The sequence below is a fragment of the Poromitra crassiceps genome, assembly GCF_964638095.1.
Source record: "Poromitra crassiceps genome assembly, chromosome: 6".
Taxonomy (NCBI): Eukaryota; Metazoa; Chordata; class Actinopteri; order Beryciformes; family Melamphaidae; genus Poromitra; species Poromitra crassiceps.
Window position 1 is genome coordinate 47,146,060 of NC_139627.1, and position 27,890 is coordinate 47,173,949.

Consider the following 27,890-nt stretch of genomic DNA (forward strand, 5'->3'; position numbering starts at 1 on the left):
AGGTAAGTTCGGGGCATCTCACTGTCTATCATAGGATGGAACTGCCCGGACAGCGTCCAGTTGGACGCCTGGCTGGGCGTGAAGGCCTGGACTCGGCCTCGGTACTGATCCAACGGCTCCTTCAGCGCTCTGGTGATGTTACATGTCTGTCCGGCCGTCAGCTCCAAACAACCTGCCACCGGCTTCCAGGAGATCCTCCTCCTACACAAAGTGATACAGGGGGGCACGGGAGGGAGAGACTGGTAACATATCCGCTGATACGAATAGGTTATAATGTGTCATCCTGATCAATCAACTTAACCCACACGCAGTGGAGGATTGATGCAGGGAGGGAGGGAGAGGGTGAGAGAGAAAATATGAATATCAATATGCTGATAAGCATATTGATGCAGATAACATTCACACCTGAGTAAAAGGCAACTTACAGTGCTGCCTGTATGCATCATCCTGATACAATGACACATGCACAGTTACGACAGCACTTCAACTACACAATTCTGCAGAAAGGAAAGCGCTTACTCATAAACTGTGATGTGCTCAAGAAACGAAAAGGAAACCTCTGCCCCGGCTGTCCTGGGCTGACTTACTTTCTTTCACAGGTAGGAGACTTCAGACCAATGAAAGCTGGGCAGCATCATACTCAGACTAATGTGATTTGGTGGGCAGGTTTATGACACCCCCATTTACACCTGGTTTTTAAATGTGACCCGTATCCAGATAGGTTATCTGGATGAGGAAAAACGCATGTTAATGCAAGGTGTAAATGCGTCCTGATCAGGATGTGATCAGAACCTCCTGGCCACATCTGGCGGTAGCCTGGCTCACATTGTGTTCAGATCTTTTACACCCCATTTACACCTGGTTTTTAAATGTGACCATTATCCAGATAACTTATCCGGATACATGTCACATTTAAAAACCAGATGTAAATGGGCTGTCAGTGACATGACTGCATGCATTTCAACCCAGACAGAGGGAACTGAACCCCTAACCCAGACAGAGGGAACTGAACCCCTAACCCAGACAGAGGGAACTGAACCCCTAACCCAGACAGAGGGAACTGAACCCCTAACCCAGACAGAGGGAACTGAACCCCTAACCCAGACAGCGCCATGCTGAGCAACAGCACCACACTGAACTACTAATACATAAGAATACTGTATAGGACTGCTTGATCTTGACTCATCTGACAAGAAGCATGTCTGAGCTTGTTCTAAGTGTCTGACCGGTAAATTAAGAGCTTCTCATTTTTTACATGGTACAAAAGGAGTAGCACCCAGAATTGTGAAGTGCCCATAGTAGTAGTAGTAGTAGTAGTAGTAGCAGTAGTAGGCAACTGGTTTTGCTGTTGTCTGTGGCTGGACCGCACCGGCGGGCCCAGCCCTATTAAGGTAAATGTTGCTGAGTGACTGACTGAGTGTTGAAGTTTCACCATTGGTCGGCCGTGGCACTCCCATAGACGGTGTGGCGTAAGCCTGTTTCAGCACTGTAAAGTTAGAAACAGGAGAGACCGCATAACATTTCACTCTGACCAAAAGGTTTTGGTCTGAGTGAAATGTTCTATGGTCTCTCCCGATTCTAAATATAGCTGAACCGTTTGGTTTGACCAAGTAAAACTATTTTTATAAGCATTTTACAAAATGTCTATAGGAAAATAAATAAATGGCGGGTGAAAATCTCTGGTACCTTGCTGAAGCAGGAAGTGACGTTCACCTTGGCTCTCTATTGGGAGTGGATTTGAGTAAAGTTGTGGACATGGCATCACAACTTTACTCAAATCAACTCTCAATAACGGTCAAACTTTTCACTTGACAACGAGGAATTTCACCTGCAAGACGTAGCCCTGGAGGACCACCCTATCCCCCCAGTTCCCCTCCCCTCCGTACAGGCGCCGCGAGCGACCACAACAGGGACTAGTGCAGTGACCCATGACATTATACCCCACCCACAGACGGGGTCCACCCGCTATGCCGACCACCCGCTATGCCGACCACCCGCAATGCCGACCTTAGGTTTAGGCGTGGGGGTGGGAGAGGTTAGGTTTTGGGTTAGGGTCTGGGGGAGGTTAGGTTTAGGCATGGCATGGGTAGAGGTTAGGTTTGGCGTGGGGGCTGGGAGAGGTTAGGTTTTGGGTTAGGGTCTGGGGGAGGTTAGGTTTAGGCATGGGGGGAGGTTAGGTTTGACGTGGGGGCTGGGAGAGGTTAGCTCCACCGACACGCTGCACGCCGCCTCGCTCAGCTGGTTCTGCTTGTGGGCTATCGGCATTGCGACCTGTCGGCACTGCGGCCTGTCGGCACATAGACGCGGCACCCCCACAGACACGGTCAATTCTGCCTGTATGGACCATTGGTATTGACGCCCGACCAACCCTGAAGTAACAGGGGGGGCTCGAACCTGCGACCCTCATGTTGGTACAGTAGGCATGGAATCTACCGATGCACTACCCAGACGCCCTAAGTGGCTAAACACACCATACGCCAAAGCCATGCAGAACTGAAGCTTGAGGCAGGCAGGCTCAAGCTGATCTGACGCTTAACCGCTCACACCAGGAGCAGTCTCTTTTCCTCAGCGCTGGGCTCGGAGCTGCTGCTCCGGCCCCTCCCACCCCTCACACATTGCATTGACTGCCTGCCCGGCAGCTCGGGATCAGCTTGGAAAATAGGACAGAAGCTGAATCTATCGGTTCGGCGTGGCGTTGGCATGGCGCGGCGTGCGGCCGGTGTGAACGGACTCGTTTGTTAACAAGAACGCTGAAATGAAACTTTGTCGTGGGATTGGAGTATGGTGTGAACGTGCACTAAGTACCGTATTGCAAACGTTGACCCCCTGGCTCAGGTGCTTATAGGCACAGACCAGGGACTCAACATCGTGGTCTGATCACAACATGTCACCCCACTTCCTTTCTGTCTTTCCCAGCTTCCTTGAGGTCTCAACCACAACACGACCTACACAAAACTCAATGCCCACTGTCTGAAACAACCATAACACGACCTACACAAGACTCAATGCCCACTGTCTGAAACAACCACAACACGACCTACACAAGACTCAAGGCCCACTGTCTGAAACAACTGTCACTTCCTGTCTCTGGGCTGTATCCAGTACCTGACGCGGAGAACGTGAACTCTGAAGCGTGCGTCGGCGGGGGTCCCCGGGCCTGGCAGGAAGCTGAGGGTGTGCTCCATGTTGAAGGAAGCGATGGAGACGTTGCGAGGAGCAGGGAGAGAAACACCCCAGGCTGGAGGGACGGACAGAAGGAAATCTGTTAAAAAACACTGACAAATAAATGAAATATGCATACATACATACATACATAGAAACACACACACACATACCAATCGGGGGGGTAAATGCAAAGGGAACAGAAAAAACAACAGCAGAGGCAAAATGACGCACAACTTCCCCTCACACAACAGTGCAAAAGTCACTCACACCTACTGTATACATTTCCATAATAACCTCACACGTTCTCCCTTTAAGCCCTCCACCCAGTGAGCATTACCCAGGTGGAACTGCAGAAGAAGTGGGATCCACAACTCCCTCATGCCTCCCTGGGTTGTTATGGCGGACTGTAAAAGTCTGGCGCTTTGGCAGGATGATAAGCCTGCTGTGTTTGGGTTCAAGCGCAACGTATAGAGGGGGAGAGGGGGGTTGGGACTGACGGCAATGTTGTTGAACCAGGCTGAGTTTCATTTTCCCCAGAAGTCCCTCCCTGTGTTTTTACCCCACGACTCCTGCATTTAACTCTGTCCACTCTCACACACTCGCTGGAGCAGTGCATGGTATGGAGGGTTTAGCTGACAGCCACTCTAAACTTATGTTTTTCTTTTGAATTGCCATGATATCATATTTGACTGTGTGTGTCGTGTTAACTGAGTTTCTGTAGGTAAGGTAAGCTTGAAGAAATCCTCAATTCACATCTACACAGTATCTACACGGGCTTTTGTTTAACAACTGCAATTGTATAAATGGTAAAACATGCCTTGATATCTACGATGTAACTTTATTGTTTGAAAATGTGTAATCGCTTAACACTGACTGAAACATATGACTCCTTTAGACAGCAGGTTATGTAAAAGTTTGACATTGATATAGAAATAAAAAGAGCATTATGGCTAACACGGATAATGGAATTGTTTGGTTACATGATTTGAAATAAAATGGTTGTATACTGTAAACTTGCAATGGCATATGTATGACACAAAGTGTAATTCCTGTATATATACTGTTTACAATGAGGTTATGGGGGGAAAACAGAGTAATGGGTTAGGGTAAGGCAGGCAGCTATCTGCCTTTACACATTCATTCACTAACATTCACTAACATTCAATCATTATTTTACCCAAATAATGATTGTAAGGTGCATCGTTTACAGTTTCTGTCTGTAACAGGAAACACATTAAATCTTACAACTTAATAGGTTACTGCACAGGGTGTGTGTATTTGTTGTTCCTTGTGTAACAATGATTGTATTAAAAAAAAAAGTTAAACCATTATGTTCAACAATGCTATGCAGCACTTGAGAATAGGATTTTTTTTTTACTATCAGACTAGCTGGAAACTACGGTAGTATTTATCATATTTTGCGTGTAAAACTCTTTTCATTAACTGGAACTGTACTTTCATCTGAAACATGATTCGAAGGCACTTGGACTTGTAACAGAAAAATAAAGAAATTAGTTATTAACAACCTTGCATTACTTTACAATATACTATAATGTGTTACTGAACAAAGGTATGGACGCTTCTCTAATGACAGACAAACAAACAAACAACAACAATAAGAAAATATACAGTACAATAGAGTACTCATATTTTTGTATGCTAATGACATGACCTTTGAACTAGTATTTTTCAGCTTGGCCTTGTGTAAACCTATCTCCACCAATTCAAACTTTAATTGAATTCAAACTTGAATAATTAAAGTTAATTTAGAGGAAAAATCCACCTTTGAAAACTGTTACACTGTTTGATACAGTATGATCAATTTGTGTTGTAATATGCTTTTTTGCAGTATCCAGTTTCCCTCAACCTGCCTCTTCCACTTGATTGCCTACACTTCCCAGAATGCCTTTCTACAAGCACCAGAGTGTGAGCTTGGCAGCGTCCACCTGTGCATAATAAGAGGAACTGAGTTTTGCCCCAAAGGCTAACATGATGTTAGTGACGCCTCTCACTCTAAATACTCCTAAAGAAGCTGCTTTTTTTATTCCCTGAGACTGACACCAAACCTGACATTTACCGTTGATGTTTTAGATCTTTGAAAATGTCTGTGGCACTAAACTTAAATGGCTGCTGCACTGGAAATATCTCAACGCAACATTACATCGTCTACATTTAGCCAGTTATCACAGTAATAAGAAGAAGAACAAAACACCACCAAACCACAAAATGGATGCTGGATACATCACTGTTTTTTGTTTTGTTTTACAGTGTTAAAGTGTTTTAGGGTGGATTTTTCCTTTATAGATCATAATGGCGTTTGCAGCTAAACTGACCTGCCACGCTAATGCCCCCGGATCCTTGGGTTTCATCCCTGCATCTACTGTTAGGGAGCTCTGGCTTCTTACCAAGACGGCCTGAAGCCACCATGCTACTGAGCTACACCGGACCTGGTCTCGCGGTCGTGTTTTTGCTTTGTTTTTGTTTTTTTGGGCAGCCTGGAAGCAGCACTGCAAAATACCAGTTAGGTCAAATGTACTGTATGCAATAAGCCCCAAGAGGCTGTGGTTTACAGTGTTACAACAGCTAAGGGCTGTTCTAAGGCAGCAGCAGACAGACGGCTGTCATTGAACATGAATTGAAATGAAGGAGGAGGGGGGGAATGAACGGAGACGAACAGACACGAGAGAGGAGTGTGGCCACGCGGCCTTGGACTTAATTCTGCTGCGGCCACACTGATACGTTGATACATAATGATGTCCGTTGCTTTGTTTTGGAACATCTACGTTCTGGCGGAATTCATAACGCGACGCCTCCTGGACTCTGATTTGCTAAACGGACGGTGGCGAATCCATCCGCCCAGAAAAAGTTCTGTCCCGTCAAAACGGAAGGAAAATCTACTGGAGAGACGGATGCGTCGTCAGTGCTGCCTGGACAGCTGAGGCGAGGGCAGGTGGCTAACATTCCTACCTCAAAATATAAGTCGGGTGTAATACTTAAGTAACAGACCTTCCAACCTGAGCATCTAATTAGACGAGTCTTAAACTAGCTTTATGCAAACTGGCCCAGCCAGGTTGGGTTAGGGTTAGGGTTAGCTGTAAACAGCTGCAGAGCATGTCTTCAGCTCAGCAGTTGCAGCATTCTCTTGTATTAAACACACATTATTTGTGTTGCAAACTCCTAGGGACGGCTCAGATGTATTTTGTTTGTATGGAATCGTTTGCTACTTTGCAATGACTTGTGAGTTTGTGCACATTTGAAGGTGATTTTAGTTTGTTCTGAGTGTTCTGGGTGTTGTTCACAGTAAACCCATTACATTACGGGCCATATACTGTAGTACGTGGACTGACGTCATTTAAGTCAATTAAAAAGTCAATTCAGACTGTGCTTTTAAGATGTGAGATGTTCATTCTCACTTTCTCGTGGGCTCAGGATGAGTAAACCTACATCTTGTAATGGGAACAATCTAATCCAGTCAAAATTGTCAGGTTCTGGACTGAACAGTTAGTCGACTTCGTGAAAATGAATCAACACCAGCGGTGCCGCGACAGCATCACAGACTTTCACTGTAACACTGATTTAACATTTTAACCCCACCAAGAAATCAACAAGACAAAAACACTGAAAAACTTCCAGCTGTAAAACCCCCCAAGAGGTCTATGAAATGTTCTGTGGCAGATTTGTACATGGATGATTCAGGTAACCAGAACACTCTTCTTCTTCTTCCTCCTCCTCTTCATCAAAAGTGGAGACAGTTTCCATGGCAACGTCCTCAGCACCCGTCGGCTCTGAGGGGAGTGGTGTTGTGCGGGGGCTCCTCCCTGTTGAACAGAGCCGCCTCCTCCGGCCTTTTCAGAGCCAGGTTCTCCTCATCTTCCTTCCCGCCGAAGGTTAGCGAGAGGAGGTTCACATGCTGGCCACTCCCCTCTCCCCCCTCCTCCACTTTTGGCTCGACTCCCCCTGCAGTGAAAACATCAGAAGCGTCCGAACGATTTGGCAGAGAGACAGACTGTGGGGTTGTAGGCGGGGTCAGTGCACGGTTCGATCCTGCAGTGGAATGGATGTCGGCTGAAATCGCAGCGCCAGGCAGCGGCTCTAATAGATTTGTACACGGACGAGTCAGGTAACCAGAACAATCCTCTTCTTCCTCCTCCTCCTCCTCCTCTTCAACACAAGTGGAGACAGTTTCCATTGAAACTTCCTCGGTACGCCTTGTATGTGAGGGGAGGAGGGGAGTGGTGTTGTGCAGCGGCTCCTCCCTGTTGGACGGAGATGCTGCTGGCTCCACCTCCTCCGGCCTTTTCACACGCAGTTTCTCCTCTTCTCCCTTCCCACCGAACGTTTGCGAGAAGAGGTTCACGTCTTGGCCACTCCCCTCTCCCCCCTCCTCCTCGTCGTCGTTTGGCTCGACTCCCCCTGCAGTCAAAACATCAAAAGCGTCCGAACGATTTGGCAGCGAGACAGAATGTGAGGTTGTAGGCGTGGTCAGCGCGCGGTTCGATCCGGCAGTGGAATGGATGTGGGTTGAAATGGCGGCGCCAGCACGCTGCACTGGCTCTACTGTTGAAAAAGGAGCGAGGTGAGAAGAACGTGGGCGCTCCTCAGAGGGGAGGAACACGGAGTCTGGCAGCAGTCCAGGTTCAGGAGATAAAGGAGAGGGCAATGATAATGACAAAGAGGAGGAGGCAGAGAGCAGGTCGGCGGCTCCCCGCACTTTATAACCTCCTCCTCCTCCTCCTCCTCCCGCGCTCCCAGCACTGCTCTCCGCTTTTGTTTCTCCCTCGCTCTCATCAGATGATGCGCTGCTGTTCCCCTTTCCACCTGTAGAGGGAGGTGTGCGGTCAAAATATAAGGGGGAGGATGAGGACGTGCTGCAGGGTTCAGCGACCAGCACCTCCTCCATGTTATGGATGGATGTCTGAGAGTGAGAGATAGAGAGAGAGAGAGAGAGGGGAGAAAGGGGGAGAGAGACCGAGAAGATGAGAGCCAGATGGAGGAGACAGAGATAAGAGACATACAGAAGAGAAAAGAGAGAGACAGATAGATAGATAGATAGATAGATAGATAGATAGATAGATAGAGAAAAGAGAGACAGACAGAGAATAGAAAAGAGACAGATATTTGGTCCATTAGGTGGAACAGATCAACAGCAGTCAATGTTTAACTAGTAGCACTCTAACTGAAGCATACATGAAGTGTTGGACATTGCTGTTCCATTGTTGCATATTCCTCCTATGCAACAATGGACCACTCATTTTGAACATAAGAGTCAATGTTTGAAACACAGTGGAAAGACGAGTAGGGTGGGATTGATGTGAACCTTTGAGAGATGTATTATGTTTTAGTATATACTTTACAGTATACTTTTTACTGTAGACTTACACTTTGGACCATTCACCCCTAAAATAAGTGTCTGGGGAAGGAAGGGGAAAAAAAATAAAATACACTCGCAGTTTGTATTAGAATGTAATGGCGCGCCGGCTGTAGCATGACCTCCGCATTAGCAGGGTTTTAATGAAGATGAAGTCGTATTTCAATAGACAAACTGACAAATATGCCTTGTGTTGACTGTAATTATTCGGAAAATTATTCTGAAATTGGGATTCCACAGACCGGTTGATGTCTGGGAAAGACACCGTTGGCGATCATGAAATGTCAAGTGCAATCATTTTGGTTCGGCGTGTGCGAGTCCTGTGTGAAGGGAAAGCCCCTCTCCGGCTAGCCGCCACTGTGCGAGTCCTGTGTGAAGGGAAAGCCCCTCTCCTCTCCGGCTAGCCTGAGCTGTGCTTGACTAATTGCCATTAACAATGGAACATGAAACCCCATCTTTACAGAAGAGCGTGGTCAAACCCCCCTCGCAGGAGACTGTTTCACTGTATGTGGCGCCCACACACTTAACGGCTCTGATAATCACATACTGCTGTGAGAAAAAGATGCTTTCAAAGCCACTCACTTTAGAAAATGCCAAATCCCTTATTTGATTTTTGCCCTTCGGCAAATTGTAAATCATTTAAAGTCATGTGTGGTTTCATGTGTTTTTACGCTGCAAAGTGCTTTTGGATGATTGAAAAAGTGCGATATAAATAACATTTAATTGCTATTATTATTGTTGTTGTTATTATTATCTGCTGCTCCAGTAGAGATTGGAATTTTTTTCTCTCTCCTCATTCACTGCCATTGACTTGACAAAGCAGATTCAGCCTATCTATCCATCTATCTATCTATCTATCTATCTATCTATCTATCTATCTATCTATCTATCTATCTATCTATCTGTCTGTCTGTCTGTCTGTCTGTCTGTCTGTCTGTATCCATATCTATATCTATATCTATATACATTATATATATAAACGACACATATACAAACTCACATTTTTTTCGCCTATTTACATCTATTAGTAAATGTAGTGTTTTCTTTGTCCCTTAAGCATAAGCTTCTTTCGACTGGATTTCGATGTTACACGTCAAGCTGAAAGGTTGAATAAAAGATATTAAATTCAGCAGAATCACTATTCTTTGATATAGTCAGCATCTGCTTTGTTCTCATTTGTTTATGTGCTAAAACTGAGTGTCGTGCAGGTAAAAAAAATGAATTTATAGTTAGGACTCCAGATTCTTATAAAAATACCCCCAAAAAACAAAACAAAATTTAAACATTCCCCCAGGACAGAAATATGGACAAAAGGGTGGCATTATAATGCACATGTTAAAAAAATACCATCTGGGCAGACCTGTGACGTCACTCGGGCCAGGGCCGGCGCCAGGATGAAATGACTGAGGGGGGCGGTTATAACTGGGGAGGGGGCTGTTTTTTTTTTTTCGATTTCTTTTTTTTTTATATGATATTTTTATATCGTAAAACATAGGTTATATACCCGCTATGCCTATTTCTGGACTTTTTAACCATAATAACCTCTGAAAAGCGCAATAACAACACAAGAAAGACTACTATTCAAAATCAAATAAAACATTTATTTCACAGCAGCAGAGTAAGGCATTAATAGAGCTGAGCTTTGCATAACGTGAAATGCGGGACCTGTCTGGAGTACTCTGAACATATATGTCTATATGAAAAGTCATAGAATAAACAATTGCTGCAAAAATAGACAAAGAAAGAAACAAAATAATAGCCAGTCAGTGCCAGGTTCATTAAATTAAAGAAATAAAGTGATCAGATGCGTTGTCTCCATCTTTCTGCTCATGGCATGCTGTGTGCTTGGGTGCAGCTGATTTCTCTCTCTCTCTCTGTGTGTGTGTGTGTGTGTGTGTGTGTGTGTGTGTGTGTGTGTGTGTGTTTTAATCACGTCATGATCACTACAACATGCAGTGAGGTTCAAATTTAATAAATAGCTACATCTCTGACACCTTGTGACAACCAAAGCACAGCAAATAGCGCTTACCTGCCAATTCTGAAACAACAGAGCTATGTTTATGTTTAGCCTACATCAACTTAAACTGATCAAATTTGATGAAGACTGCAGAAACAGCAGCCGAAACATGTCAGGTACAAACATTGCCTAACTGGCCTTTATAGATTAACTATTCTATCCCCACCCCCCAAAAAAAAAAAAAAGATTAAGTGAGGGGGCAGGAAATTGAACTGAGGGGGCAAAGCCCCCTCTCGCCCCCTCGTGGCGCCGGGCCCGACTCGGGCTACTGTACTTACTGTCATAATAATAATATGCAGTCCATGGGTAGGCTACAGCATGCCAAAAACACCCAGAAACAGCGTTGGCAGACGTACTATAATTATTATTTGTACGATAATTTACCACCAAAACCAATAGCATTTTGACCCTATGGTACGATAATTCGACACTGCCAAGAATGCATTTTGGCATTGATGTCAAGTCAAGTCAAGTCAAGTTTATTTGTATAGCCCTAATTCACAAGCATGTGAGGGCTTCACTGAAAATATGTCTAGCTAATTCTAGCTGACACAACAGTAGCAAATTACAGTAGTAATGATAACACATTGAACAATTGATGAAGAAATATAGAAAATATAGAAATATAGGATTGATGGGAGAAAAGAAAACTCAGTTGCCTTTGGTGGGAAAATGGCAGAGCCGAGTTTTCTTGTACTTTCTGTTTAGTTTGGGCTCTATCTATGGTTAATATGGCACTTTATGAAGTTTTTAATAGTTTCAGTAGTCAAACGTAACTAGTTGACCCTCAATATGCAATTGTTTTTTCAAAATCATTTTTAAGTTAAAGTTTTCGCTCCAGAGGGGAGGAGTTTTAGCTGCAGAGTGGAGGAGAGATGTACTGCAGCGAGCAGCCTCTCGACGGACGGACAGACCGGGGCAGACGCTGGGCGTAAGGAGGTAATGATCTGAGGGAACATTTATTGTGTATTAAAATCATCACAGGTGTTATTGCTAGATTTGAGGGTTTTTATGTGCGCGTGGCAGATGCTTCACAAAAACCAGTCTAGAAGCAGCTATGTGTGTGGGGGGAAAACAAAAAACAAAAGAGAATAATCCTAATTGCTACATAAAAGTCCCACATATTAATGCAAAGTGGTGTCTAACCTAACCTGCACCATGCTCTTTAAGTGTGATCTTCAGACGGTTCCTTCATAAAATGGCAACGAATGGAGAGAGAGAGAAAACAATGCACACACACACACACACACACACACACACACACACACACACACACACACACACACACACACACACACACACACACACACACACACACACACACACACACACACACACACACACACACACACACACACACACACACACACACACACACACACACACAACAGAGCAGCTCCAACCCAAAACAACTGATACCGTCGGAAAAGTATGATGCAAAAATACTTGGCGATGCTCAACTGCCTCTTTGCTGAACTAGAGGAAGAGCTGAAAATGCTCATTTTAGTTTGCTTCGGCGATGGATACTGGTTTAGCTCTGTTTTTTTCAAAGTGTTATTTACCCAGGGAAAGCTGAGTGAGCACATTTGCTTTACAGCAATGTGCAGGTGGCTGTTGAGGGAGTTAGTCTTTCTCATTCACTTCCCCGCACGTCTTCACTGACCTTCCAGTCTGTAACTTCTAGGCTACCGCCCGCCTGGTTAATCTAGTCTTATCTGAGAAGAGACAGACAAACTGAGACAATCTGTCCTTCTGTCAGATTGTTGCAGGTGGAAGTATTAGATTAGTGCCACAGCTGTCTGCCTGCCACAGTCTTTGTTCTCTCTCTTTTACACCGCAGATCAACCACAACCCAGCGCGCCTCTGAGCTATATGTGTGTGTGTGTGTGTGTGTGTGTGTTTTTTACACAACCCAGCGCGCCTCTGAGCTATATGTGTGTGTGTGTGTGTGTGTTTTGCACAAACATGGTTCCATCTGCAGTTCTTTCCTTTGTTGCACTGTACAAATGTGTTGACTGAGAGAGCCACATTTTGAGAAAACCGGAAAGAAAGTAACACTATGTGCCAGAGACGCCACATTTCTTCCTGAGAACTACCGACTGAGTGGTTAAACGTTGCTTAAGCAGAAGATTGAGGTTAGCACCTCTTTTGATGGTGCAGGCCAACTTTCCCTCTAGCAGTAAAATGAAATGTGGAAATGATATGGTCAGAGTCATTCAGTCAAAAATGTTAACAGCTTTTAACTACCACCACCCCACTAGGGTTGTCCTCTAAAAGGCGAATAGCCGAATCATCAGTCGAGAGACCCGTGAGTCGACGGACATTCCTCAAGTCGAGCAGTCGTTTTTCCCCCTAATTAAATTCCAATCTTAAATTTCATTTGTTAATTTATTCTTGTTTAGATTTATTTAGGCCCATCAGTTTTTGAGAAATAGGCTAAAAAACTGTATAGAATAGCCCAAGGCATTAGAGATGTCATTTCAAAGCAGCGGAAATGTCTTATTTGACACAGTTTCATTTTGTTTATTCATGTAGGCTCCATGTTTTAATGTTTAAAAGGTGAAATAGAAATGAGGCTTTAAGAGCTTAATTTAAAAAAGAAATACATGTGTCCTGCCTGTCTCATTATTCAGACAAATCCACTATCCAATAGCCCGACGTTAGCAATTCAAATCATGAACAGTATCTTATTGCTCAAAATATGTCCCCATCACTCTGTTGCATTGACTGTTAATATGGTCGAAATAATTACTGAAGATATTCTATACTTAAAAAAAAAAATTATAGAATAGTCGAATATTGGTATTGTCGACTGGCAGAATTCTGAGTCGAAGACAACCCTACACCCCACTAGTCCTTCCAGTACCACTACTGTAATTATTGCTTACCAGGACCGGAGGCAGTGGCTCTCTAAGACAGATGAAACCGGTGCGGCGCAGCAGAGCCAGAAAGACCACCAGCATCACAGAAAACAGAACTGCTGAGGTCACCGGGTCTAAAAGAAGGCCAGCACACAGTATTATTCACACACACACATGATACACACAGTGAGTCACACACACACACACACACACACACACACACACACACACTTCGCCAATTCCCCCTGCTGTGCCGGCCGTTGCTCCACCCCCTCTGCCAATCTGGTGAGAGTCGTAGGCTACAGTAGCACATGCTTCCTCCGCTACATGTGCAGTCGCCAGCCGCTTATTTTCATCCGACAGCGAGGAGTTTCACCGGCAGGACGTACAGTAACGCGTGGGAGGATCACGGTATTCCCCCCCAGTTCCCCTCCCCCCGAACAGGCACCCCGACCGACCAGAGGAGGCACGGCCAATTGTGTCTGTAGGAACGTCAGACCATGCTGGAAGTACTGCGACTGGGAATTGAGCCCAGGTCTCTGCGGTGGTAGGCAAGTGCTTTTATCTCTACACTACCCAGATGGTAGGGGTGTCAAAAATAATCGATTATAAGATGCATCGCGATGCGGACCTGCACGATTCTGCATCGATTCACAAATGTCAAAAATCGATTATAAAAAAAAAAAAAAAAAAAAAATCATATAATCAAATAAAATATAATGGAAGTACATGCAGTTGTTTATTTTAATTATGGATCATAATACAATGCAATTCTAAATGCACTTTTATTTTAAAAGTAGCCACACAGTGAGAAAAAAGAAAGTGAGGAAAAAAAATCATGTATTCGGGAAAAAAAGTGATGCATCGATTTAAGATGCATCGATAATCGTTATCGAATCGAATCGTAGCCCTCTGAATCGTAATCGAATCGAATCGTGAGGCCAGTGAAGATTCACAGCCCTACCAGATGGCCAGCGGTACTTGCCTTGACAGACAACTCCTTCAGCCAATCAGTGTTGCCAAATCCAATTCAAACCCAGTCGAAAGAAGGGGGAAAACCTCTTTTCAGCCAAGAGACTCCGCTGGTGCATACTCCTGAGTCCTGTTCTTGTTTTAATTGTTGTTATTGAGTCTATTTCTGCAATACCTGCACTTATGGCGGTACTCTACTAACGTTAATGTTACCGCTTGTTGCTTCTGGAGAAGTCATTACCGTTTTGCCTGATCTGCCCGGTTACGTCATCAACTACGACGCAGTGCCTGATTGGCCCGTTTGCATTGTACATTCAGGAAGTCAACGTTGGCGGCTGGAAGTCCAGACTGATACGTAGAGCGAAACAACGTGAGGTCACCTTATCAGGATGGTTTCTAGCAGGCTTAAGGCCTAAACATGGTCGTCCGTCCGCCTCGAATTGGAGCCGTCTCGCCGCGCCAGTGAGCCCTACATGCTCGGACGCCACTATGCCCTCCCTCCTCCCACCCTCCCTCCTCCTGTGGAAGCTCCGTGTGAAAATGGCGGAGATTGTGTGCCAGGCAGTCTGAATGAAATTGAATGTAACGTTCCCAATTCTATGTATTAAATTCTAAAAAAACGACCCTCAACATTTGGGAAGGCTAAGCCACACCACTAGTTCGTTATAATCTAACGTCATGCTTTGAAAGGCGACTTTACGACGATGAGCCAAGGCAACGGCCAGTCACAACTCTCGTGCAGCTGACGTCACGCACGTACCGTCGGCGCTGAGCCACATTTTCGAGCAGCCCCCGTCAGCCGACGGCGCCCCCTCCCCGTAGGACGGCACTCCACCCCTGCCGTCATACGGGGAGGGCGGGGCGAGGCTCTGACGGACGACCATGTTTAGGCCTTTAGTATCACGTAGTCAGACCCAGCGTCCACGTCAGGCAAGCTTCCAGCGACGGAGGGTCTGAATCACAAGTCTCTGAATCACACGAGACTTTCCAGACGGCTCCTAGCAGGCGGAATGTGGTTGGCTGAGCTGTGACGGAGGTTACGTCATACAGCGCGCATCCCATATTACAGTCCAGCAAGGAAACCGGTACAGGAGCGACCAAAAAGCAGCGATAGGCTGTCTGGCAGGAAGTGGGCAAGATCATTTAACGCCTGCGTTACAGAAAGTGTGCCAGCTCCACGGCGTAGAATAGATGCTCTCAAGGACGTGTTTGTTGCAGTTGTTGCAGTTCACCCGGGGTCGATTTAGCTCATGCACACATTCCCAATGCACCACCATTGGTCAATTTATACGTCTGTCACGCATCTTTTTTTGGGGGGGGCTTGGGGGGCGGGCGTTAGCCACTTTTCAGAGTTGTGTTCCAGGCGTAGCTATCATCTACGGCTGGCACTGCTAGACTATAGCAGGCTAGGAGAATTAGGGGAAAAACACACACACACACACACACACACACGCGCACACACACACACACACACACACACACACACACACGTACCTGCAGTATGGGCTTCAGCGGTAAAGACACACTGTGGCTGGCTGTAGTTGGACTTCGGGTCAAAGAAGCGGACTGAGACGCAGTACTCTCTGCCTGGAGCCAGATCCTTCAAAACCTCTCCTTTAAGAGACATGTTGTCCTTAATCACCTGTGCACGCGCACACATGCACACATGCACACGCACGCATGCACGCACACACACACACACACACACACACACACACACGCACACACACACGCATGCATGAGGTTGGTCAGAGACAAAGGGAAAACAATATATAGCACTGAACTGAGCGTTCGCTGTAACGGTTGCTATGTCAATTTCTCGATTTGACATGACCCTTTTTTTGGGGTATTGAACATGCATGGCTACAGCGAGGAGACAAACCCTAAACGTGCCTTAGCCGTGCACAACTGCCACATTTGTGGGGGGATAATGTGGGAGTGGCTGGATTGATTCTACCCCTCGACTAGATGAAACCATAGGAAGTTGCATTCAGACTGCTGTGCATGTGGCAGCCACAGCCTTAAACGTCTTCGTGCAAACGAAGAAGTCTGAATAAGAAACCATGTTAGATCAGATCAACTCAAAGTGGTATGCCACTAGACCGATAGACCCTTTTCACGGGGGTCATTTTGTGTCGAAAAGGCAGGGTAAACACAGGTGCAAGCGAAACACTAATGAGGGTTTCAAAATTCCAATCATGGAAGTTCAATGCCTCATTAGTGTTTTGCTTGCACCTGTGTCTGCCCTGCCTTTACGACAGAAAATTGCCGCCGTGAAAAGGGTCTATTAGCTATTTCACGCACGCGCGCACGCACGAGAGTGTTTTTTTTTCCTCGGTGAGGTTGAAGTGTTGAAGCACGGGGGAGTTCAGATGTGCAGCTGCTCCTATCTCTCAGATAAAGGGAGCTTAGGAGTCCTTGAAAATAATGAGTTGTTATGACCAGAAAAGAAGGGAGTTCACCTTTTTATTTGTGTACGTTTAACAAGTGCTACTGAATGGCATGATGGCAAAGAAGTAACCTGTAACCAGTCAGTCAGTGGCAGTAATTGAAAAGACCTGCATTATCATAAACCTGAATATTCATAACACTATAAAACTCTGTGTATTAGGAGTTTGAGTTTCTTAGGTCTCTGCTGGATGAAACTGTCAAAAATCGCCAACTCTCTGCTTCCTTCAACACTTTGTCTGCAGGATTATTCTTAATATGCAAAATCATGTTAAATAATCAAATTAACGTTCATCCCATTGAACCGAATAGGTGTGATGTCAACCTTAACCTCAACCTTAATCAATCTTCAGCTATAGCAAATGTCTATTAACTGGAATATAACAGAAAAGTAGCTAATAAGTTGGTCTATTGACTAACATGTAAAAATGTTGTTTGGCTATAATGACTTTACGCCGTGTGTCCATATACCGGTAGCTTCTTTTTCTGACAGTTAAACCCTGGAAGTACGCTGGGAAGCGCTGATCCCAGCGCACAATATGCAATCAAGCAGATTGAAAATAACATTAGGAAGCTAGCTTGATAGCTAACAGCTAACAATCTAGCAACACACATTCTGTGATAAAGCACAACACTCACCAGAAATAGTAAGTGTCTAGCCAATCTGCTCCCACAATTGAGCTTTTCTGTCTCTGTTGTGATAGTTTCTCCATATGATTAGTTGCCTGAAAAGGAGCACCCGACACCAGCGTCTTTCTGAAAAGTTAAAATATTTTCAGCTGGAAGCGCTGGGAGTCGGGCGCACCAAAACGCCGGAGCGCTCTGAAAATAGACGCTGGTTGCAGCGCGCTTTCTCTAGATGTCCGTATGCGCGTGCATACGCTTAACCTGACGCTGCCAGATTGATGAGTTTGCTTCACATTCTGTTTCACAAACGACATCCATCTGGATTTGGTCAAGCTACCCTGCTGAAGAGGGCGGTCACTTTTTTCAAGCTACTTGGCAGGTGATTGGATGGACCGTCTGTCTGTCACCGTCTGGGCGTGCCAACGCCAACCAATCAGATCGACTTGCCTTCATGACGTCGCCTCGCCTGGTAAACACGAACGGCTAGGACTACAATTGCTAATTAGTTAGCATGGAGGTCGCAGATTTTTTGCTGTTTTTGTAAGGTGAATATTGGGTGCAACCATTGACTATTCAATTTGCCAAAAGAAAGAAGAATTACTGCAGATGTCTGACTGAGGATGAAGTGCAGGTAGGCCATTTTGCACGTTAAATGTAACTGATTGGATTAACTGATGTTACGCTAACGTTAGCAACATTTGGAGGTTGGGGTGCTACGTCTGATGATTATTGATTTGATGTTAACGTTAACAGCGATTCATGACTAACACATATCGTTGTTCGTTTCTTCAGGGAACTGATGACACGATATGACACCGAGTGGCACGCACCCTGGACTGGCCTGGACGGCTAACGTCATGGAGACGCAACGCTCTCTAGCCTTTATGATCATGGCAATCAGAATCAGAATCAGAAAGACTTTAATGATCCCCGGGGGTAAATTGGGACAAGTTACAGTAGCTCGCTCAATAACAACCAAAACAATCAATAACAACCAAATACTTTGATACAATATAATGATTTAACGCTACTATTTAGCATTAAGGACTGGTGAATTTTAGCATATCTGTCAGTGGAATGGTAGATGTTTACGCATGACTGGAGAATGTTATTTGCTACTTTTGTGATAATAAACTAAACGGAGAAAAGACGGCCGTGTGGTGTTGTTGTTACATAATCTGCTGGTCTTGAGGCACGATTGGGTAAAATGATAAGATGATGTAAATTCATAAATATGTTTATGTCAGAGATGAATCTGCGAAAGGGAGCTGCCTGGAGCCCAGAGGACGTCAACGGAGAAGAGGAAAAGCACCCTTTAGGTTACACCATGCAGCATTTGGATATAATCTAGTATTGGCTCCCATGCCATTAGTTTGTTTACCCCCTATCTAAAGAAAGTACAAGTGCAGAATCTTAAGCTATGTTCTATCGATAAACCAATTTCTCAAGTAACATCCTGTTATCCTGAGATCTTTAATCTCGCCTGTATAACATAATATGTCACTCGCACCAACGTGAGTTAACGTGGTTTATTAAACAGCAGCAAACATTCCAATCATAGCAGAATACACTTCAGCTAGCAGTAGGGACAATACATCACACTGATCTTTGCAGTTCTTGGTGATTAGCTAATATTTCAGTGGCATTTTGATTAACGTTGTGATTTATTTCTATTTGGAACAAAAATGATGGTTTAACAGATTGCATGTTTACTGGGCTGTGGTGAGAAGGGCTTTGTGTTTGTGTGACTTGCGTGAATGGCTAACTGCTAACCATTCACTAGCCTACAGCTAGCTGATGGCTGCTATGTTCTCCCAGCCTAGCAACCGTCTGAAGGCTATCTCCCCAAATTCTACAACAATGTCTTGTTTACTAACGTTCATAGTTGATAACTTTACAGCAATACAGTTACGGTTTCGTACTCACTGTAAGATCAAGGGTTTAACGTTTATGTTAGCTTATTGTTTTGAATAGAATGTTTGACTAGCTCACTGGAGCTAGCCTCGGTAGCCGCCGCCATGTTGAATAGTGAAAGAACTACAAACGTCCAGCGCCTCTCGGTGGCGTCACATCCGGTCTCGCAAAGCCCGCCCTTAGCTCACGCTGATTGGTGCGCCTGGGTGGCGGCCGGTTTGAATGCCTCTCTGAGGCCAGGGCCAGACTGAGGTGGATTGTGAATTTGTGGAACAATGCCGCCCCCGTCTGGTGGAGTCAGGCTAGCATACGCTCGCTCCTCATTGGAAACAACTGAAAAGAGACGCTGGAGCTGAGGAAAACAAGCTATATGGACACATGGCCTTATTCCACATGAGAAGTGGGGGGGAAACTCATGTTCAGAGATTTTTTTGGGGGTGACGTTTCTTTTTCATATAGATTGATGAAATAATAAAATGACAAAGTACCTGGGCTGCGCCTGGGCTGCCGCCGCTCTTGAGGCTGAGGGTGTACTTGAGGGAGTCGTAGTTCTTCCTAATGCGCTCCACAGGAGGGTGAAGGGTGACACACACAGAGCTGCCACAGGGAGTCACAGCCAGCCGGGGCAGGCCCAGGTGAGCTGCAAGATACAGGAACAACAGAGCTGCTGCTTCAACGAAGTAATCAGTGTTTCCCCTAGAAACATTTTCAGGCCTGGAGGGATTTTCGAAACGTACCCCGACCGCAACGGTGGGGGCCCTCGCTGGCGACGCTAAACTTTTAGCTAACCTGTTTCGTATCTATGTTCGCAATGGCATCCCAAGTATCATCATCATACTATTATGGGATGCGATGCGAACAGTTGTACTATGGCAACGACACACGTTGATAATACGTTTTGGAACAGCGCCGCACGCTGGCATGATGCTCCTAAAAGCAAAATACTTATTGTTTTGAATGATTTGGCATCTTCTATTTCTGTCAACACCAGTATTGTTGTATTGTAATAATCTGCCATAAAGGTTTATTGAAATTTTCTGGAGAGCAGGGAAAAAAAATCAAAAATAAATAATAATAAATAAATAATAATAATGATAATAATTCTGGCCTGGCGGGGGCCTCGTTGCCCTGGCGGGCCACCAGGCCTGTAGAATGGTAGCCTGGGTAAACCCAGCCCCCACGTGACCTGCTCTCCTTGTGACTCGTGAGCAGGGTAAGCCTGAGAGCAGGTCACTGGGGGCTGGGTTTACCCAGGCTAGTAGAATGGTAGCCTGGGGAAACACTGAAGTTGAAGTCCAACTGAGTTTATTCAACAAGCAGGAAGTGATTTACAGGGAACAATGGACACGAGCTGACGAGCTAAGCTAAAAACAAGGCAACATTAAACATGTTGAATAATGCAGACCCCCTCTTTTTTCTACTTTTTTTTTAAACTTTCCAATGTTTTCCTATTTGAATATTCTTAAGGGTGCGTCCGGACCTCACATTGAGAACCACTGAGTTAACGTAAAGGATAATAACATCGTCTCTGTTTATTCAACACCTTTTTGGGTTCGAGGCTATGTGACACTTACTGTGTCTGATGGGCACAAACTCCTGGTGTTCGGCCGGCTGTGAGACTCGGGGCCCCAGCAGCGCTGTGACATGGGTGATGTAGCCGTCTATGGGGTCGGGGAAGGCGTCGGTTACGTTACACACCAGTGGGAGTTCAACATGCTGACAGCCAGCCACCGGCAACCAGGAGCGCCCACTGCAACACAGGAGAAGAAACAGCTGCCCTTAGAAAGTCTGAGTCTTCATTTTTTATTCCAAAATTAAATGAAAAATGACTTTTTCACCTTGTTGGCTAAATCTCCGGACTATAATGTACACCCATTTAACAATAAATACCATAAAATCTAAGGATGAAACGATCCGTTGAAATCCAATATATCATAATACAAACATTAACGGAGTAATCACAAAGACACGGCTTGCCCATAACAGTTTCACAAGCTCTCCTTCAATATAACATTATTTGTAATCTGTAATAACATTGTTTTTATTTTATTTTTTACATTCGAGCAAGCCAATGTCATCGCTAGAAAGTTTGTGGCTCAGCAATAAACCTAATTCTGCACAGTCAGACTTTGTTGCCATTGAACTTGTATTTATTATATCGTATTGTGGTTGTATCAAATTGTGAACCCCATATCACAGATAAAAAAAACGCACAAAATGTTGGTATTAACCAAGGTTTTATATTTTATATCAAAATCCCATTACTTTTACTGGAATAGCTTTAATAGTTACTTAACGGCGTACATAATGATTCTAACCAATAGCACATTGCAGCATTTTCGGGTGTTCGGCTGTTGGTCATTTTGATGAATCTAAACTTTTTGACAGCTCCAGATTATACGCAAAACATTTTGGAATCTCAAAGCATTTTTCAACAGTCCCTCTCTGTGTTACTCCCCGCCCCAAAATGCCTTAAACATCGATGCTGCCTATTATAGGATCAGTTTATGGGGATTTGCCCATTAAGTGCCTTTTGCTAAATGGCATCTCTTCGGTAGTTACTAGCCCCTTTTACACAGCCTGTGATCGTTGTGGGATTATTACGCCTCGCCTCCTGTGTATTGTGTGTAAAAGTCAGAGGAACGGAATGGAGCGTCATTTTGTTACGCCTTTCCTTCCGCCAATGGAGGTAGAATCTGCCCCGAATCGACGTCTGTTTAAAAGGGTACGCCTCGGCAAGACAGGAATATCAGCTCATTCATAAAGAAGGGGGGTACGGTGGTGCAGTGGTAAGCGCTGTCGCCTCACAGCCGAAGGTCCTGGGTTCGATTCCCACCTGGGACGCTGTGAGCGCTGAAGGAATGCGTGCCCGTCCGCATGTCCTCGAGTGCCCACCGCCCGGGTGGGGTCGTCAAAAGGGCCTTTCTGTGTGGAGTTTGCATGTTGTCCCCGTGCCTCCCGGGGGTTTCCTCCATATAGGAACCCCCTTCACCAAAACATGCAATATCCTGGTTGCTAATGTGGTTCCTCCTCTGGTCGTTAAGGGCGCCTGTTCAGAGGGAGGGGAACTGGTTAGCGTGAACCTCCCACGTCCTATGTCCTACTGGTGAAGCTTCCTCTGTCAGGTGAAAAGAAGCGGCTGGCTAACTGCCCATGTCTCGGAGGAAGCATGGAGCCAGTTTCGGCTCTCCCCAGATCGGCAGAGGGTGGAGTAGCAACCAGGATAAATAAATTAAATTAGCACTAATGGGGGATAAAAATGGGATAAAAAATCGGGGGGGAAAATATAGAAAGAGATAAAGAAATGACAGGAGGTCTGAGGCAAAACCACCTCCAGATTGAAGTTCTATCGTTTATTCTATTGTTTCATTCATCATACAGTAGCCTACACTATTAACCTACACATAAAAATATGCATTTAGGTTACTTAATAGGAGGAGCTGGGTGGAAATGTAATTTGAGCCTATTTTAATACAACTCAAATTGTGCTGACTGAGATGGGATTCTTTTCACCAGACTTGGTGACTTTGATGGACTTTGATTAATTATAACGATCAAAGTCTGGTAATTACCGGATAACGGAAACTCAGCGCACATGGTTCAAGCCTCATTTCAATCCGGGAGGGCTGGATGCTATCTAAAAGCACACTCTGGGGCGGGAATATGGTGGGGCTGCTTGGTTCTGTGTGAAAGCATTTTCCGTGGCAACGCTGCGGGCATTGCGGGCCTTCTTAACGGCAATATTACGGGATCTCTGTGTAAAAGTGGCTACGGAAAAGAAGGTGAGAGAGTCCCCCCCCCCCCCCCCCCCCAACATTTCAAATTTGCAACTTTCCTGTCCCAAGAAGCATTTCTCTAACCTCTATCACGTGACACGTGAAGTGGAACAGGATGGTTAAATAAGAGATTTGTGGTTAGCATATGTTATGACTAAACACACTCACTTAAAGAAACCACATAGACAAAAGACACACCCACGCACTCAAGTGCTGGTTTTCACCTGCTGAGAGTACCACATGCAAGGAAAGAGAGAAAACACAAATGCCAACTTTGTGTATTTTTCTGTGATTGACAACTCATAGCAGGTTCAAGTAAAATCAAGAATTATGAGCAAATACTCCTTGACCCTGGTTTGATGTGTGTGTAGTACGTAATGTGTGTTGTTGAAATATTCTACTCCTATTCCTGTTCTGACTTATCTGCTCTCTCTGAATGCTTTGTGACTAAGCTAGTGAGCAGATCTTCTCTTCTCCCTCTAACCACAAAACCAGAGACGGAGTGACTGACTCATGCTAGAAGGATTCCCCGGGCCGGGCAGGTATATAAAAACAAACACACATGAACAGATAGATGAACATACAGAACAAATGCTCTGTCAATGAAACGACTCACTCGCACCTTACTGGGTGAACTGAGACTCGGTAGTGGACTCCGCTGGGCGTCCCCGGTCCAGACTCCCAACTCAACATATGAATGAAATTGGTGGAGTTGATTTTTACATTGTCAGGCTTAGGGAGTGGAGCCATAGCTGAAAGAAAGAAAGAAACAAAAAAACAAATAAAAGACCCGAGATAGAAATACAACGTACAACTACAACAGCAGGCTCCTACACAGTAATAGAGTAGCGCAGGGTTGACATATTGTTGTGACCAGAAATGGCCACCATGTTGGATCCTCACAGGGAAAGTGAATGGGGTTTTAGAATGGGGATTTCGCTCCGTGGTTAACAAAGGTTTATGGGAGTGGTAATTCGTGTTCAGCAGGATCATCTTCACCAACATGAATCACTTTTATGACTTTTTGAACAAGCATTTTCTGAAAATCACTCAAAAAAACACACACACTTAAGTTTCAAAAGTCATAAAAGTGATTCACGTTTGTGAAGATTATCCTACTGAACACAAATGAACACTCCCATACGCCTTTCTTAACCACAGACCATCATTTCATGCATTTAAGCGAAGTCCCCATTCTAAAACCCCATTCACTTCCCCCCTGATCCAACATGCTACTTCCGGACTCATTCCTGCAATGCTCTATATACTATAGTATAGACCTGGGTCACTTTCTTTTTGGCCTCTGAAGGTGCCAGATGGGTGGGGTCTGCCACATGAGGCAGTGACAGAATGCTCAGATGGGTGGGGTCTGCCACATGAGGCAGTGACAGAATGCTTTGACAATCACATGACATTTAAAGGTCAATCTAGTAGTATACTTTTATGTGAGTGACTGACAACTTATGTAACACCATTGAAACCATCCTGATGCAGTAAACCCCACACTTCCCATCTGGGGGGGGGGGGGGGGGGGGGGGGGCGTGGGAGGCATGGCAATAAATATTTGTTTATGCTATTTGACCCAGGTGATACACATTTGATACGACACATGCTAAAACATTAGGGGAAATAGATATTAGCGATGGGCGACATGGTTAAAGCTACAAGGTGGATGATGGGGTGAGATACACTTTATTGTCCCCAAGGGGGAATTTGTCTTGGGCAAATAGTGCGACCGACACACAGCCGCATCACAACAGTACAAACAAATCGACAGACAATGAGCGGGTAAACAAACAGTTGCAGTAGTTGACTCTGGCCCAGTGATGTAACTAATGGCAAAACAAACAGTAGGCTAAAGTCTGAGTATTTATGGTTGCAGGTGTGTATGCAAGGTATGTATTAGGGGTCGACCGATTATCGGTTTGGCCGATTATTATGGCCGATATTCATCATTTTGCCGATTATCTGTATCGGCATTTTCATTGGCTGTTTGCCGATATCATAATTTAATTAAAAAATGCGCTAATTTGCGGCTGCTGCACCTGGAAGAATCCTCTCCTACAGTAATTCCCTCTGTGTGTGATCTGGAGCAATGTCCCATCTGATTGGTTACACATCAAGCAATAGCCTATCAGAGGGCTCAGAGATGAAATCTTGACACCTCACCTCAGTGCTCTCTGTTCAGCGCAGCCTGTGCACTGGAGAGGGGGACAGAGCGAGGCTGCCTGTAGCTAGAGCAGCGGACTTAACTAGTTGGCTGTTGTGACTGTAACAGTCACTTGTGTTAAGGAAAAGCAGCAGATATTGCCATGCCAAAGTTGTAATAAAGTGAATATACATAATAATTACCTACGCTGACATTGCAAAAACACCACGATCTTATGAGCGATTCGTATGAAGCGCTGCCTCGCACAGTGCAAAGTGTGGAGTGTGGAGAGGTCTGTCTATCAGTGAGAGAGATGAAGCAGTTTAATTGAAAATGCGCGCATGCACTTTGTTGCAGTGATAACGATAACAAGATAACAGAGATTATTTGTGTACTGATAGCATAATATATCTTTGAGTAACGTTGGTGCCTGCAGACAGTGCTGTGCAAGTGCAACGCAAACTTATCACCACCGCTGTTGAAAAGGCAATAGCCTAGTAGCCTACAGTAACCTCAAAAAGCATTGGGGCACTAGTTTTTAATTCCATAAACCATAGTAGCGTGTCCACGGTGTAGCGTCGCTCTTTTTGAATCAAATGGCCATTGTTGTTAGTAGCGAAGCTGTTTTATTGATCCAGTCGCGCTGCGTGTCCGAAATTGGCAGGCATGTCTGGGCAAGCTGCAGAGCGGACTTTTTTTCTGTCCTCTGCCTGGAACAAGGAACCGAATAAACCAGGACGAGACATTTCGTCAGCGGAGCGGACTCTGTTTGTTTGGAATGAAACAAGGAACTGAATAAACGAGGATGAGACATTTCGTCAGCAGACTCTGTTTGTTTGGAGGATGCACGGATGAACATGTTTGTTTCAGTATTCTCCTTTGAGAGCCTGGGGGTGAGGTTATCAGGTGTAAGCGGAGGGAAACCCTCTATTATCTTGTTACTGTAGTGAGTCGGTTAGTTTGTTAAAAGTATAAGTCCACAGCTTTATCTTGATAATATGCCCAAGTCTCCACTAGATTGAGCACACACACACACACACACACACACACACACACACACACACACACACACACACACACACACACACACACACACACACACACACACACACACACACACACCACTTTGCTTAATGTTAATAGTGTGACTATTTTCAATTAATATTGCAGTTGGATAAACTGAAGAAAATGCATTTGAACAATCGTCGTGTTATTCAAAATTTTGACACCAAGATTTTCTATTTTACTGCAAATATATATCGGTTCCAAAATATCGGTTATCGGTCTGCTTGACTCGCGATAATCGGTATCGGTATCGGCCATGAAAAAGCCATATCGGTCGACCCCTAGTATGTATGTCATAAATAATGTCACCTGACTGTATGTATACTGACCTGACAGGAGGTGAGGTAGCCATGTGAGCACCCAGATGACAGCAGTCATGACAGCCAAACCATCTCCACTGCACTGCCATCAGTCAGTCAAGTGGTACCACACTTCTGGATGCTGATGCTGCCATTGTCCGCTGTTAAATTGAATCTGGAGTTAGGGTGACTGTACTTAGTTTTTGTGTCGTAGCACAGCTTTTCAAATGATGTCAATTTGGTAACATTCCCACTTCCCACTTTCCAAATTCCATCCAATCATTGACAGTGGAGCTAGTCGTTGTAACTTTGGTTGTATTATAACGTGATCTTCAACATTATGTAGCGTTAGCCTAAAACTGCTGCTGCTTTGGTTCTATATCAGTCACAGTAGCGTTATAATAACTGTAATTATTATAACTAATCTAAACAGCGTTGCCTGTACAGTTGTTGTTAGGTTAGCTTTCATCATCTACTGTACTTCTAGGCTAGTAGATGCCACATCAGACTTGCTATTATTAAACGCTCTCGCTAAATTAACTCAAGTTATCCATTACGTTACAGCAAAGAACTTACACTGATTAGAAACTCTTGCCTTCAAATACTCTTTGGTTACAGTAGCTAGCAGGCTAACGCTAGCGGGATAACTAGTGTAAATCAAAGCCGCACACTGTTCGTAACATGCAACGGCCAGATATTATAATAGCTGTTAATGTAACAGCTGTTCTGGAAGGTTTTCACCTTTTTAACCATCCATTCTAGCTCAAATAACCCAACACACCTCCCGCTCCCCGCTGGATCCACGGTAGCTACTGCTGCTTCTGGCTGCTGATGCCTTCAAGGGCGGCTGGTAAACATTTAACTCTTCTTCTTCCTACTTCAAAGTTAACGCGACACGAAGCAGCATTTTGGTAAATAAATCGCGTCACTGGGTGGCAACGGCAATGGAACCCCATGTAGACCAAGTGGCGCGAGGCTTGACTGTCTGACTCTAGCCGGCTGTTTACATTTTAAAAACTGCGACAGTTCACAACTTTAAAACGACATGCATATATTATACATCAAACTCTTGTGCTAATTCTGCTCTCACTCAGAATGTCAAAATATAAGCGATGTCATGTATAGTTTTTGAGATATTACCTGGTTTGTTTGGCACATATAATAATTTGGCACTGTATAATAATAATCGTTTGGCACAACTCATACTATTAACTTCCGCATTTCTGGGT

General features: G+C 44.8%; 1 protein-coding gene across 3 annotated transcripts; it reads right to left on the reverse strand.

Moving 5' to 3' along the window:
* Positions 1 to 4,016: 4,016 nt before the first annotated feature.
* On the reverse strand, positions 4,017 to 27,489 carry crfb2 (cytokine receptor family member b2). 3 transcript variants are annotated; one of them, XM_083639436.1, is made up of 8 exons: positions 27,443 to 27,489; positions 26,692 to 26,822; positions 23,771 to 23,900; positions 20,947 to 21,122; positions 19,861 to 20,012; positions 15,878 to 16,025; positions 13,439 to 13,545; positions 4,017 to 8,080 (listed from the first exon to the last, which is right to left on the reverse strand). In XM_083639436.1, the coding sequence occupies exons 2-8, from the start codon at positions 26,738 to 26,740 to the stop codon at positions 6,935 to 6,937; spliced, it is 1,908 nt and encodes a 635-aa protein (XP_083495562.1). In that variant the 5' UTR covers positions 26,741 to 26,822; positions 27,443 to 27,489; the 3' UTR covers positions 4,017 to 6,934. The 3 variants fall into 3 exon arrangements, with proteins under 3 accessions (XP_083495562.1, XP_083495563.1, XP_083495564.1); XM_083639437.1 differs by having other exon boundaries at positions 27,403 to 27,467; XM_083639438.1 differs by lacking the exons at positions 23,771 to 23,900; positions 27,443 to 27,489 and having other exon boundaries at positions 26,692 to 26,739.
* Between the last annotated feature and the right edge of the window lie 401 nt (positions 27,490 to 27,890).